Genomic DNA, 15640 nt, shown 5'->3' with positions numbered 1-15640 from the left:
ATAGGCCAAATCCCCTCCAGAGAGTTGTACCACTCAAGTGCACCCTGACGGCCCGAGAGAGCGCGCTGGTCTCCCTCCCCAGCAATCTCCAAGGCCGCTTCTGCTCTAAGGGTCTGTATCCTCAACTCTGAGCCCGCTGCTGCCATCTGTTGAGGAACCTCCAGGGTGGCAAATAGGGACAAGGGTCTTGGGGACAAAAAAAATAAATCCATCAAAATAAAAACTAGAGTCTTCCCTGGACAAGGCTCCAGGCCAGGCCTACAGAGCAGCCTGAGGCAAAGGGACCGGCTGAGTGGGGTAGCTTGGGGCAGGCCTGCTTCCAGGAAGGGAAGCTCCCATGGAAAGCTACAAGTGTATGCAGTCCTCAGAGGCTGGGGGTGGGGTGGGGGCTGTAGCAAGAAAAAGAGGAGGCCTCTGGCAGGAACAAGAAGTCCTCCTGTTAACCTAGCCTTGGGCACAGAGGGCCTCCCAAGCCACAGCCAGGAGGCCAAACACAGGAACACAAGTGAGCAAGGAGGTCCCGTCTTTCTCCTTAGCCTCCATCCCTGAGTGTTGGGACCTACACACTCTGTCCAGGACTCAGACGGCCCTTCCCACCTCCCTGCTCAAGCCAACAGGGTTCCCTGGCCTAGCACACCCCTCCCTGGTACAAATCCTCTCACCTCTAGACAGCCCAGGTAGAGTAGGGCATACCCGAACCCTCAGGGCGCCCCCAACGCCCAGCTGTGTCGGGCACCACAGAGCCCTAAACATGGCACTCCCAGGAAGATGGGGTGGGGGTCCCGCTGGCCAACTCAGGCTGGGAAATTCAGGTCAGAGCCAAGCTCTTACCGTGGCCGCGTCCTTTTCCCCTCTGGCCACTTGCTGCCCACAGACACCTCAAGTTGGGGCAGGCTCCCAGCCCCCCAAAGCTGCTCGAGACAACCCTGCTGTCACTAACTTCCTGCCTGGGAACCACATGGCCTGCTCTCACCCTGGGACTCACTTCCTGTTGATCGCCAGCTCCAGCAGAGAGAGCCAGGAGGACCTGTTCTAACACCCACGCTGCTCACACACCCCTCCCAGGCCCGCTCCGGGAGGACCCCAGTCTGCAGCAGACCCCACACCCTCTCCAGAGGTGGGCGAATCAGGCGAAGGGAAGCACTCTGCACAGCTCCAGCCCCAGGGTTAGTTCGGTGGGCTGAAATCCCCCCTGGATCCCACACAGTCCTCACCTCCTCTCTTCCCAACCGCGCCCCCCTCCACTGCCCATTCTCTCTGGTTCTAGATGAGTCAGATGAGTCTGCATTAGCCAAAGCTCTGGAATCAGGGGAGCTGCTGACTCCAGCCCAGGCCAGCCCCTGAGCCAACTCAAGAACCCCCCCCCCAACCCCCCAACGCCGGGATGCCTGGCTGGCTCTATTGGTAGAGCATGTGACTCTCGATCTCCAGGTTACAGGTTCAAGTCCCATGTTGGATATAGAGAGTACTTAAAAATAAAATCTTGAAAAAAAAAAAGAACCCTCCCCTCCCCAAGCCAGCAGTACATCCTCACTGGCTTCCTCTCTGGGGCCCAGGCAACTGAGCAGGTTGAATCCACCTATAAGAAACCTCTGAGAGGAAGGAAGGAGGTCCACAGGCAAATGAGCTGAAGTGACTGTCCAAATCTCTTGGAGGGGCTGCGTACACCCTGAAAGGGGCATCTCAGGTGAGGAGCACAGCCTGATCCACACCCGGAAGCCACCGGGAGAGCCAGAACTGCACCCTTCTGCCCCCACCTCCATACCTTCCTCCCAGCTCCTTCCTCTCCTGTCCCCTGTCACCCTTGGGCTTGTCCACTCCTGGAGGCAAGGAGTTTGCTTTATCCAGCTCGACTCAGCAGGAGCAGGGCACCTGCTGGGCACTCAGTATTCATAACCGATTCTTGCATGCCAAGCTTAGGTTACAACTCAGAACACCCTGCTCATCTGCTTAGAGGCAGTTTCAACTTAGTTGCAGGTCAGATGTTAACTTTAAAATTCGGCTTTTGTTTGCTTTTATTTCACAGTTGCCTTGAAAGGAGACACAGCGGCACACCCTGAGACACTTATTTTTTCCCATGGAGGTGAGGGGGAGGGGTAGCAGCAGAAGCCCCCGGTCCTTTCAGAAGCCACCAGCAGCAGCAGCTGAAGGTGACAATTTCAGCTTCCTCTGCTTCTCACCTGTGGGGCTGGGGGGAGGGGCGGCAGAGTTGGCAGAATGGGAATGGCGGCAGCTAGCGCCCCGTCACATCTCCCCCCTGGGGGCAGGGGGCAACAGATATGGGTAAAGCCTGATCCTACTGCCCACGATGTACCTACTCTTGCCTGTATGCCCCATTATGGGTCTTCAAACCCTGCCCACCGCCTCCTGGGGTCCCTCAGAATTTGCTGACCTTTGCCTTCCTTCCAGGCAAGACCCCTCCACTCTGGGACAATGGTTCCTCCACTACCGCTACCCCCCTGCCTACCACCCCCACCTCGGGCTCTCCTGTGAGCAGCTTATTTCAAGCTGGCAAATGCAGCGGTTCACAATCGGGGGCAATTTTGCCCTCCAGAGGACATTTGGTAATGTGTCTGAGACACTTTTGATTGTCACACTGGGCTGGGGCTACCGCTGGCTTCTAGTGGGTAGGGGTCAAGGATGCTGCTGAACACCATAGAAGAATAGGGCAGCGACCACAACAAAGAATTATTCGGCCCCAAATATCAACAGTGCTGCTGTTGAAAACCCCTGGGCTGAATGGGGGGCACTGAGCAGACTGCCTTTTTCTAAGAACCCTTTTTTAAAACATCTTAAAAAAAGTGTATTGTGGCAAAATATACCTAACATAAAGTTTTACCATTTTAACCATTTTCAACTGTACAATTTAGTGGCGTTAAAGCGCATTCATACTGAACAACCATCACCACCATCCGTCTTCAGAACTTTGTCATCATCCCAAACGGAAACTGCACCCACTACATACTAACTCCCCACTCCCCGTGCCCCCAGTCCCTGGTAACCACTATTCTACTTTGTGTCTTCTAAGGAACATTTTAAAGTCTGCCTGTCTCTTACACACACACACATACACACACACACACACACACACACACACACACACACACACTCCCAGCCAGGCAGGTATTTGTGCTAGGCCCTGTCCCCAGGTCACAGTCATCCCCTCCAGCCCCCCCACCCCAGCCTGGCAGTAAAGGTGTTGGGGGGGTGGTTAAAATCCAGTCCAGAGGTCACCGAACCCCCAGCCCACTGCAGGCATGTTTGTTTACCAAGCCTTCCACACCCTAGCTCGTTACAGCACGCCTCTGCTACACTTCATTATTCACCATGTGTCTCCCTCGTAGACTCAAGAGTTTTGCCTTACAATCTTTTCATTCCCCTCCCTTCCAACGACTCCACCTACAGCTCCCTAGCACTGAGCACGCGGCATAAATATGCACATGCAATTAATAAATGTAATTATCACAATCGTCCTGGTGGGTAGCGTTACCCTCACTTTTCCGAGGAAAAAGGCACCAAGGCCTCTGGTCACACACCTTCTAAGTGGTAAAGCTTCCAGAATGACCCAGGTACGAGAGAGGCATTTGAAAGCCAGCTCCCTCTTTGGGTTGAGTCTCTGGAAAAACCCAACCTCAAATCCCAAGGGTTCCAAGGAGGAAAAGGAGGCTTTGATGTGCCTAAGCAGGGCCAGGGAAAGGCTGCCGGCTGTTTCCTTGGCAGCAGCCACAGCAGGGAAAAGCCGGAGGCAAAGCAAGAAGCAACCTTCGGCAGTGAACCTGTCCAGGCCCCCGCCCCTGTCCGCCTCCTCCTCTGCTGGAAGTCTGGACCAGACCCCAGAACACCACCCCCCCCCCAGATGAGGCCTCATCTCCCAAGGTGGGGCAGTGTGCTGAGGTTCCAAATAAGGAAATGACTTTCGAGAGGCCCTTTATTATAATAATAATATTTACACACAAAAAATTAAAACCTGGCAAATAAGAGATGAGGAAAACAATACAAAGGAGGCGAGGCCCAGACATCTGAGGGCACAGGAACCCATTCACTGAGGGTGCCAGGGCACAGGGACCAGCTGTCCAGGGCAGCCCCGCGTGCAGGCTCACCTGGGCCCAGGTGTGGAGTGGGCCGGCCCAGGGCCCGGCCTCTCTTACAGGAAGCCCCTGGAGGCCTGAGTCAGGTTCCCCGGCTGGCTCTGGGCCCCTAACTGGCTCTCCCTTGCAGCCCTGGAGGCCAGGGCTGCAGCTAAAAGGGGCCTTCTCTCCTGCACCCCAGCGCAGCGCTGGGGCTGGAAGCCCAGAGGCCGGCAGATGTGGGGCGGCCCCTCCCACCCCGTGTTACAGCCGTTGTGCCTTTAAGGCCCTTGGCAGCACTCAGCTCTGTGCCAGCCGGGAACCCTGGCATCCCGCCAGCCTTGGCCTCTTGATTGAAGACACACAGTCACACGCACAGACACACAAGGGGTGCGCCACCTTCCGGAGGCACAGCCCGGGAGATGCGCGGGGGAGGCGGCAGAGCGGTGTCCACAAAAACACACAAACAGTCCCCCTCTCCTTGGACCCGCGGGCCCGTCAGCCCCCCACCAATCCCTGGATTCCCAGGCTGACTCCAGCTACAGGTTGACTTCAGCTTGCAGGGCGGCCTGTCCCACAGCACTGGCGCTGGGCCCCACACTTCCCCCCTTCGCCTCTGCCCCAGGCCTTCCTGCAGCCCCTTCTCCTGGCGGCCCTTGATCTGATTGGCTGGACGTGGCCTTGAGGCAGGGAGAGCCAGAGAGGTCCTCGCATTGCCAACTCCCAAAAGAGGTCCCCAAAGCCTCCCTGCTCTGCCTTCCTGAGGTGAATGGAGGCAGGCTCTAAGCAGATCGCTCTACCGTGTGTGTGTGTGTGTGTGTGTGTGTGTGTGTGTGTGTGTGTGTGTGAAAGAGACACAGACGGACAGACACTGATTCTAGGAGACAAATTCAGGGCTCAGCAGAGCCTCAGAGGTCACACAGTTTGTGCCCCTGCTGGCCATGGCAAGTGCGTGCAAGAACGAACACGCCTGGTGGTGGCCAAGCCACTCGGGGTTCTGCCTCCAGCAGGGACACCTGTCCACCTGGAAGAGGGCCTGGCTGTGCTCTTTGAAGTCAACCTCAAAGGATTTCAGGATGAGCTGGAGGCTCCCGTTAAAAAGCCACCAGGTATAGAAGATCCACATATTTAGGTAAATCTCTTCTGAAGTTATTTCTATTTTCAACCCCTACCATCCAGGCCTGGGGTTTGGTAAGAAGGAAATCCACCATGGAAAATGGGGCTTTCTTTCTCTGTGCTTCCTGTACCTTTCTAAAGTTTCAAAGGGGTACCTCCCCACCCCGCCCCACTGGGGTGCACCACAACCCCCCACCCTGCCCCACCCCTCAACATGATTTCACAACTTCAATCGCATCCCCTCTAGCCTTTGTCTCTCTGGACTGGGGAGCCACAGTCTCGTCTGTCCTCACTTGGCAGCCCTGCCTTCCCCTTGATCAAGCTAGCTGCCCTGCTCTGGAACTTTTCCAGTTCGGTTATATCTTCCTCGAGGTGGCGGGACCAAAACGCACACAATTCTCTAGGTGGTGATGATGAAAGAAAACCAGCGTCAACAACTCTGTCCGGGTGCATGTGCTGGCGAGCACCCACAGGAGCACAGGAGTGGTGCAGGCGCAGGGCGGGTTCCAGAGAGGCCCGCGGGGTCCTAGGAAGCCCCCTGGAGGCCACCCCTGGAGGGAAGCAGGGCTTTCTCTGGAGGTGGCCCTGGAATGTGTGACTCTGGGGAAGGGACCAAGGCGGGATGAAAAGAAACAGGGAATTTTGGAAAAACAAAACAGAGATTCTGGGATTTCACTCAGATGCTCGCTGAGACCAGCTATCTAGAGTGACTCTGCGAGGGCCCCTGCCAAATCTGCTCTCTTCCAGACGTCTCCATCTCTGACAACAACACTGATGCCATCCATGGGGCCTGCAGCATCTCCTCTCTCCCCTCCTTCTCCCCGGTCCGCAGCGGTCAGCAGTGTGGGCCCCGCCAATTCTGTCCCACGCTGCCTCCCCTGGCAGGCTCTGGGGGTGTTTTCTGGCACCGCCCCACCTCACCCTCCTATCTCCCTGCAGTCTCTCGTGCTCAACCCCCCCCCATGCTCATGGATGCCAGGGCCGGCTGCCCAAAACATGACCCCCATTGCTTCACACCCCCCACCCCCTCAAAAATCTCCTAGATAAACACACTTTTGAGAGGATAAAGTGTAAACCCCTCGGGCCGCCTGCCAACTACCTCTCCAACCGCTATCTAATGTGTTCATAAATGAAACCCTCAGCCACTCAGCCACACCAGTCAGCTCTCAGTGCCTCCTTCAGCGCGCCTTCCTCCCTCCACACCTTTGCTCAGGAAGGTCCTAGGTAGGAAAGTCTCCCACTTTTCCCCGGACTTCTAAACATTACCTCCCTTCCCAGGCCCAAGTCCAGCCCCTTCCCCCCCAGCATGTCTTTGGCACTTGAAGACCAGGCTACCAGCCAGGCTCTCGGTCCTGGATGCCACTGGCAAGTGCCGCTTTGACCCATCAGGTACAGGAATGGGCACATGAATCTGCAGGGCATAGTTACGAGAGGTCTCTAACCTCCTAAGATGAGCGACAGAACTGTTCTCCCCACGCTTCGAAAACCACGGACAGACGGGTGCTAGCACTGCATCGAGGCACCCTCACAGGCAGCGAAGCCCTCCGAGGGGCTGGCAGCCAGGACTGGGAGATACTTTCTGGAAGTTTTGTGCATAAAACCCAGGGGGCACCAAGTCACTGAATCAAGGTTCCAAAGATCGGCGAAGGAACCATTCTGACCTGGACACAAAGAGGGGATTTGAGCTCTGTCTGAACTTGGAGACGAATCAAAAGTTCGTATTTGGTTGGAAAATGAGCCGATACTGCAAACGCCCAACAGCTGAGTTAAACTGTCCCCAGCTGGCTTGAGCTGCAGTGAAATGGCTCCCTAACTTCCCAGTTTATACCCCAAGTCTTCTGCTGCGAAGAGGGGAAGCTTTGCCCTCTTGAACTCATTTGGGCGTTGTGTCAGAGGCTCAGCCTCCAACGTGGAGTGAGTAATGTTGGCTTTGGGCTGGCCTGGCTGAGCTGGGCCCCTGCTCCCAACCCCCTCCTCCTCCCCCTCCCCCTCCCTTTCTGGGTTATTCTTAGCAAGAGGTGACCTCAGAATGCTCCCACTGAGCAAAAAATAACCCTGGAGGAAGTCGGTGAGTATAAATCTTCAATGAATAAATACATATAGCTAGTACACAAGGTATGGAGCCCTAAAGGGCTGGTCACTCCCCAGGGTCTGGTGGGCAAGGGCAGAAACTGTCCCTCTTAGTCCCCCAGTTGTAACCAGCATGAACGACAAAGGTGCCTGCAGGGCTGCTGGGGCTTGTGACCGGGCAGGACCCGGCTTCAGACACCTCCACTTGTTATGCCCTCAGGAGTTGGTGAACAGGAAGATGCCTCTTCCTCCCACCCTGAGGCTCGCACCCACGCACAGGCTCACACTCTCCGGCCGGCAGAAATCAGCCCTGCACACTGCTCTCCCTCCTCCCCATCACGGGCACCGGCCAGCCCACAGGCCCTGAGCCCAGGTGCCAGCTCCCTTCCTAAGCCACGCCCAGCCCCGCACGGGCTTCCTGTTTCCTGTTGCCTGCTCGGCTCAAGCATCCTGGCTCTGAGGCCAGCGCTGCAGACCAGCCCCGCTGCCCAGTTTTAATGGGCCCCCCTCTCGCTCTGAAGGCCACTGCAGCCTTGCCCATTTACCCCCAGGCTCCCTGGTACTTGGGTTGGTCGCCCTCCTCCTATTATATCTGACTTGCATTTCTCTGTATGCTTTTTAGACCAGGTCTCCACTTCTTTCAAACAGCCCTGCATTCACATTTTAACTTCAGGCGGCTTTGGGAACACCCAGGCTTCCAGAGCATGTGGCTGGCATGGTAAGGAGGTTTGAGTGCTGTGGGCTTTGCAGGCGGGAGGTGTGGAGTCCAAGTCCCAAACATCCTCTCTGAACCTCAGTCTCCTCATCTGAACGTGGGCATCGTAATGACAGAGGCCCCACCTATCTCACACAGGTAAATAAGTCACCCTTGCACAAGGCCTTTCCTTGTAGGCAATAAAGTGCTACACGACCCTAACTACGCCTTTGCTCCTGGTCTGCGTCCTCAGTGAGGTGGGTAGACAGTGCAGTGTGGCTCAGCTCGGTGCGATGTGGGGGGGCAGTCAACGTTAAGTCTAGTGGAAGGCGCGAGCTCTCTCCGTGTGCTCTTCCAACTACGCGGGGTGGAAAGGCCAGGTTTTTGGTTTTGTTTTCTCAGTTCTCAATCCAGCAAGAAATAATACTTTTGTAAAATACAAACTCGTGTGTGTGGCTGTGGTGACAGTATCGAATCGGCAAAAATTCAAAATACTTATTCTCAAGTTCCCTAAAGACGTGTAATAGTTTGAAGACCAGTGCCATCCAAGCACATGATCAGTGGGCTTATTATCTTTTTTTTTTTAATATCTTTTTTTTTAACGTTTATTTATTTTTGAGACAGAGAGAGACAGAGCATGAATGGGGGAGGGTCAGAGAGAGGGAGACACAGAATCTGAAACAGGCTCCAGGCTCTCAGCAGTCAGCACAGAGCCCGACACGGGGCTTGAACCCACGGACTGCGAAATCGTGACCTGAGCCGGAGTCGGACGCTTAACCGACTGAGCCACCCAGGCGCCTCTTTTTTAATATTTTTTAAAATGTTTTTTTTTTTTTTTTTGAGAGGGAGAGAGAGAGCAGGGGAGGGACAGGGGTGGGGGGACAGAAGATCGGAAAAGGCTCTGCACTGACAGCACAGAGCCCAATGTGGGGCTCAAAATTTCCAACCGTGAGATCATAACCTGAGCCGAAGTCGGATGCTTAACCAGCTGAACCACCCAGGCACCCCAGTGGGCTTAATATCTTGTCTTTTATTCCTTTGTGTTCGTTGGGATTAATTTTACAAACAGCTCAGAAGAGAGGGTCATGATGGCTGAAGCGGGCTTCCCTTGCAGGACAGGCTTTGATGGGCTATGACGGTGGGGCCGGGAGAGAGAAGGGCAGGCTGTGACCAAGCCCCCAAGGTAGTGAGAGAAATGTGGCTGGTGTGCTCAGGGAGCAGCTGGGAGACAGGGTTTCTATGACAAAAGCAGTGGACGCTGAGCACGAGAGCAGGTTCCAGAGAGGGGCCAGGTGGAGCATTCCAGACCTTGTCCCATAAGAAATGAAGATTCTTGAACACAAAAGTACCGTGGACAGTATTTAGTGTAACTGCACGGGGCCCCCTCTCTCTAACACACTAGCTTGAAAGGTATGTCTTCTTTATCAGTGTGGCCTCCTCACCCTGGTAGGTGCTCAGTGGGTTAAAGCATCTGTCACTGAGGGGTTATAAAGTATACTGGGGGCAGCTGGGGTCTGGTCTGGGTGAGGGTGCAGCCAGGAGGCCGATGCCAGAGCAGGAATGAGTGGAAGAGATCCAGGCCTTGTGGACAACACGGGAAGGCAGACAATGATTTCTTAGCCTTGGGGCCAGGCGAGAGCGGGGACAGTAGTGGCCGTACCTCACCCCTCCCTGTTCAGCACGGGACATGCACAAATTAAGACCCCGGCTGCAGCTGGCTCTCACGCTCAGCTTCCCCGCACTTCCCCCTCCGTGCCACCTGTCGGGATCTGAGCCAGGCTCCCTCCTGTTTCCAGGCTTAGCTGGATGACACAGGCTCGGCTGCTTCAAAGCTCCCTGGTCAGTCTGTCCCCAGGGCTGCCGCTGTACCGGGTCCCCACGAAGCCCTCTGGCTCTGCTCCTCTGCTGGGAGGCGAGGAGGGCAAGCACCTGCTCCGTCCTGGGAGCCGACCTCTAGTGGCAGCACAAACTTCCCCGATTTCCCCCCCACAGGCTCCCTCCGGGGGCCAGGGGCCTGCTGCCTGGGGTCAGTTCTTCTCTGTTGCCCCAGAGTACAAGGGGTCCCTTTCACAACAGCTGCCTCAGCCCTCTGTCCCCCTGTCAGCATTGCCGTCCCCATGGTCTCTCTCCCATCCTGGGGCCTCTCTTGAGAGTCTGGGGGCTGCAGGTGTCCACTAGGGCATGGGCTGGGCCACATGCAGACTGTGACCTGCACAGTACTGCACCGCCTCTCACCAGGGCTGCCGAGAGGCCAACGCTTGGCTCCCACCCGAAAGATCTGGTAGACCCCGGCCCCACGGACCCCCGCACAGGAGCAGGTTTATTACACTGCCTGCCCTGCCCTTTTGGATCCACTTGGCTGTTTGCAAAGCATCCCTGGAGGTGGACAGGACAAGTGTTCCTGGCGGTTAAGTTTTCCCGATGGAGCAGCAGAAGTTCAGAGAAGTTCAGTAACTTGCTCAAGGTCACACAGCTGGTAAGCAGTAAATCTGTTTCTTCTATTAAACTGAGGTTGCTGTAGCCTCCTAAAGAGGAAAGGTTTGGCCGGGCAAGGGAAGACCGACCTTTGCTAAGCCCTGGCTCTCCAGTGCTTGTACCAATTTAACTCCCACAGGCATCTAGGAGGAGTGCATCCTTATCATCTCTATTTTTCCAAGGGGGAAGCGGTGACTTCTTCAAGGTCACACGGGTGGTCAGTGGTGGAGCCAGGATTTAAACCCGGGTCTGTTATAGTCTAAAGACAGTGCCTTTCCTTCCACACTAGCCCCTGTTCCAGGCAGGGATGGGGAGGGCATACGACCCACTGACCCTTCACCCACTTGGCCCTGCCCCTCCTCCCTCGCATTCGTCCACCTCTGGACACATTTCCACAAACCTGCCCCTGACTGCCTTGCACTTTCTCTCCCGGGGCCTCACCTGCCCTCTCAGTGATATGCCCTCCCTCTGGTCCCGGGGACTCACAAGGATGAGCAAAGGGCTGCCAGGTCTTTATTTGCTAGAGGTGGTAATTCTTGTCCCAGGTGTGCCTGAATGGGGGGGGGGGGCCGAGTTCTCGGCCACAGATCATGGCCACATGTGCAGGTGAGGAATAACTGGTGGGCTCTGACTCAGCCTGGCTCCCCGCCCCCTCCCTCCAGCCTGCACTGGGGCCCTCCACCTTCTCCCAGATGCCCATGGGGAAGGAGAGTGGAGGGGCAACCTGGGAATCTGGGAGTACAGCCTGGAGTCTGCTGCAAGCTGGAAATTCCTTTGAAGTCCCCTGTTTTATCTTTCAACTTCATGTGAATTTTTCATCACAGGCCATAAAATATCCATGTTTGCTTTAATATTAAAATACTTAAAATTACTTACCAATTAAACGACTTAACTTCTGCCCCCCCCCCCCATCTCCAAACAGAATTGGCAGTGTGCGCTTTGGTACCCACAGGTGCCCAAACCTCCTGGCTCTAAGAACCTCCCCTCCCCCTGGTGCAGGCCTCCCTCCCTCTGCTGTCCTTTTCACCACGGCCACCATTCACCCCAACTCTCTCCCCCAAGGGAGAAAACCCTGCCCTGCTGAGAACATTTCCTTGATGGGCTGAGTTACAAATCTGAGCTCCCAGCCCTCCCTTGCCTACTTGCTCTGACTCTCCCATTCTCAGCTGGAAGGAACTGAAAGAAAGGAACCAGCTGTCTTCGGTGCTGGCAAATAATTATTGCTCTGCCTCTGAGTCTAAGGCATAGGCAGGCCAGCTCTTAGAGCCCCCCGGGCATGCCCTCTGGAGCATTCTTCATCCTGGGCAAACCCCGGGACTCTCCCTAGACTCAGAGGTTATGGCCCCCAGAAGCCTGGGCTTGGGACTGGCCCTGTAGCCCACACTTAAACAGCGTCAGGTTCTCCTTCTTCCTTTTTTTTTTTTTTTTTGAGAGACAGAGAGAGAGCATGAGCAGGGGAGGGGCAGAGAGAGAGGGAGACACAGAATCTGAAACAGGCTCCAGGCTCCGAGCTGTCAGCACAGAGCCCGATGCGGGGCTCGAACCCACGAACCGCGAGATCATGACCTGAGCCGAAGTCGGACGCTTAACCAACTGAGCCACCCAGGAGCCCCTCTACTTATTTCTTCTGAAGGGACCCATCAGCCTGCAGCTCTCCTACTCACTTGGATCAGACGTCCAGACCTGGGTTCCCTTCCTCCGGGTCCTCAGGTGGGGCTGAAGCCCAGGGTCGGGGGGTGGATGGGGAGGGAGGGGCCTGTGCAGGCTGGCCAGGGAACAGCAAGTCCTGCTGTCAAAGCCACAGGCCTGGCCTGGGGAACCTTTCAGGCTCCCTTACTGCCACTGCCCTTCCAGAAAAGTCCCAGCTCTGCCACGACTCGCAGCGCAAATCCTCTGGTCTCTAGGGGTTTCCAGTTCAGTGTAGAAAACAGGAAAGCGTGAGGGTGGCGGTAGGGTTCAAAGGACAGGGAATGTCAGTGAGCTCTGCACCCGCAGGGGTGCACCGCATTGCCGAGTCTTAACGCCCCCTGGTCCCCGCAGGACACACGTCACTGCTGTTTAGTGCGTGCGTGCGCGTGCGTGTGTGTGCGCGCGCTGGGGGGGAGGGGATGCCAGACACTCACCAGGGGGTGCTTGCGCTTCCGCCCAGGCCGCCCCACCTTCCGTGCGGTTGTGCTGGGCTCCTGCCGCTCCTCCTTGCCACGAGCCTCCTCCGGCTCCTCTCCCTCCTGCGGGTACAGACACAGCCTGTGAAGCCAGGGCTGGATCCAAGAGGCCTCCTCCCCTGTCCCACCCACACCCGGACAGCCACATTCCCGGGGTCATGCCAGGCTGTTCCTCCCCGGTGGGGATGATCTTCATCCATTTCTTGCCTGGCAAAGCTCAAGCTGCCCCTCAGAGTCCCATTTAAGCAAAACCTTGGGGAAGACTTCAGGGCAGACGCCGTTGCCCCAAGCGCTGTGCCGCTCTCCTTCCTGGCGGTCACGTTTTTCTCAAGCACAGGGTCACAACACATGCTCTGACAAAAAGTGTATTTCTGGATAGGAATTTATTTATATGAAACCAACCTTACACAAGTAGAAAAGTTAAATTAGCTATGTATTTCATGAATCACCTGTCCTGTAAAGCATAAAATCACATGACACGAAATAGTAAATTTGGCGACTGGAAATCTGGGCAGCACTTGGCATGGGGACGGTGGCAAACAATGGAGGACTTTCACAGTCACTGTGATGTATCTGCCCTGAAGCATTTGCCATGCATGCCTGTCACCCCACAGGAGCATCTCAGGGACACCATCTTGGTTCATCTCGATGCCCTGCGTTCATGGAGCTCTGGACCAGAAGTTTGGTCTTGTGAGCCACCTCCCCCAGCACCTGACAGAGCCGGGCCCTGCACTGTCGTCTCATGGAGCACAGAGACACAAACCTAGAAAGTCCTCCTGCCTCACTGCTCCAGCCTGGCCACAAACCACCCACGGGTTTCTTCTGACTCAGCCGGCTCCAGCATGACTAATCACAAACAGAAACAATGATGGGGAAGGAGAAAGGGACCCTGACCCCGCAGAGGGATCTCAGGCAGCTCTTCAAACCTTCCATGATGTCAGGAGCCAAAGATGGCTTCCCAGTCCACCCTGGGGAGGGTGCCAACCCGGAGCCGCGCTGGTGCCACAGAAGAGAAAGGGAAGGTGCACAGGTTCCCTGTGGATTTAATCAAGATGTCCCTCAACATCCCACTCAACTTTCATTTTCTGTGATTTCAAAATAGCTTGTGGTTTGCCTGTCTGTGGGCGGGAGGGGAGGGTCCAGGGTGGAAAGAGAGAGTTTGCACCAGGACCAGAGACCCTTGACAGGCTCTTTTTAGGAAGACACGGCAGAGAAGCTGTGAGAGCAGAAAGGCCACAGAGGTGGCCCGCCAGATGGTGGGGAGGGTTCCACGAGGGCTCTGGGAGGCCTGAGTGCGGGGGCCGGGGCACGTGCCCCATGGGAGGCCGGCCCTCCGGCTCTGAGCTGTCTTTGGTGAGACCTCGCAGATACCCCGTATAAGAAATGATCACTTGGATCCCAGAGGAAATATCACCAATGCGGCTTAGTCTCTGTGAAGGTTTCAGTCGAATCTACAGAACGGCAGTGAATTTCAGGCGGAGGCAGTGCTTTTGTTCTGACTCCACCACTGCTAACCGGGCAACATCTTAATCGTTCTGACCAGGTAACCCGGCGTTTACAAAACACAGCCAACGTGAAGTCATGCAAAGGCGCAGGACTTAGAACAAACCAAAATGGGGCTGAGCCCGGCTTATCCATTAGCTATAGTACCATCTTCTCTGAGCCTCACTTTGCTCATCCATAAAAGGGGAATCTGAAGGTGTCCCTTCTGCCTGCTTCTCAAGTTTTTCAGAGGACCGAACCAATGTTTTGTCCCCTTGTCTGTTTTGTCCGCTGCTGAGTTCCCAGAGCCTAGAACAGGCCCGGCGCTTAGTGAGTGTTCCGCATGCCCCCCACAGGAGGGGCTTACATAATCCCTGGCAGCAGGAGGCCTACTCAGCCCCTGCAGTTGCCTGGAAAGCACTGGGCCAGACCTAGCCAAGCCTCTGACCACTCCTCACGGCCAGGCCCATGGGACTGGAATGCACAAGGCAACAGGCAAGAACGAGGCACCGATGTGGATCAGGGTCAGGCTGGGTGGCCACGGGGTCTGGAAAGACTCCTACCGCCCAGAAATTCTGGGCTACGAATGATTTCTTTAACAAACTGCATTTCTTACAGAGGGATTCATTTGGTTTTCTAACTTTTACTCTGAACTAACCTGAGAAGTGAAAGTCATTCAGAGCCCCTGAACGGCACTAAGGAACCACAATCACCACACTGCGATGACCTAAAAACAATGACACTTGACATTTCAGGAGCCGTGAGGCCGGTGCAGCCCGTGCAGAAGCCTTCAGGGGCCCCTGAGAGGCAACTGCTGTGCTACCCGAAGACTGCTGTAAGTTGGCCCCTTAGTGACACTGGCTATGCCTGACGCATAGGAGATGTTCTACGTATCTTCCCCCCGTTGAATTCAGCTCAGTGCAATACACCCCCGGAGGAAGGGGTGGGATGCCTGAATGCCATGCCACCTGACCAGGTCCTGACAGGTTGAGAGTGTGGACATCACCGGGGCAGGCTGCCACATGCTGAGCCCGTACGTTGGCCCAGGTGCAGGGCAAAGTGCAATACGCCCAGTCTGGCATTCAGGCCTCACCCCTGGGTTGTGCATGAAGAAACCCAATCTCCCCAAGAGCCCGGGTCGGGACTCGAACTCAGGTCCGCGTAACAACTGGCCCATGCCCTTCCCATCAGACCCTTAAGTACGGCTTTGTAAAAAGCATGTTATTTGGGGCCAACGCATCATTCTTCCGTGACGTAGTGATGTCACAGGGCAAGGAGAAGGGCGGTAAGGCCTCCAACTCGGGACCTGCCTGAGTCCACACACACAGTCAGGGGGATGACACACAGAGAAGGAGAACAGATGGCTCAGGGCTGTGCCCCTCAAGGAGGCGTATCAAGAGGTCCATTCTCGCATCTGTCACGGAGCTGGCTTCATTCAATATCTTTGCTGATGGGTTGAGCAAAGGAATGTAAAATATGCTTATCAAATCTGTAAGCAGCCCTGATTAGGCAGCATCACTAATACTCTGAAAGGGAAGAATCTGATCCCCAGTGACTTGGAGCAGCTGGAA

At 55.7% G+C, this 15640-nt stretch overlaps 1 protein-coding gene across 3 annotated transcripts in view; it reads right to left on the bottom strand.

Moving 5' to 3' along the window:
* DNMT3A (DNA methyltransferase 3 alpha) overlaps nt 1-15640 on the bottom strand; it is a 105645-nt gene that overhangs the window by 53570 nt on the left and 36435 nt on the right. For all 3 annotated transcript variants that reach the window (XM_045447529.1, XM_045447528.1, XM_045447530.1), the window contains exon 3: nt 12546-12650. In XM_045447529.1, the coding sequence (XP_045303485.1) occupies nt 12546-12650 (105 nt within the window). The remainder of the gene's footprint in view (nt 1-12545; nt 12651-15640) is intronic.

The sequence above is a fragment of the Leopardus geoffroyi genome, chromosome A3 (assembly GCF_018350155.1).
Source record: "Leopardus geoffroyi isolate Oge1 chromosome A3, O.geoffroyi_Oge1_pat1.0, whole genome shotgun sequence".
NCBI lineage: Eukaryota > Metazoa > Chordata > Mammalia > Carnivora > Felidae > Leopardus > Leopardus geoffroyi.
Note: the sequence above shows the minus strand (reverse complement) of the source record. Positions and strands in the feature narration are given on the sequence as shown.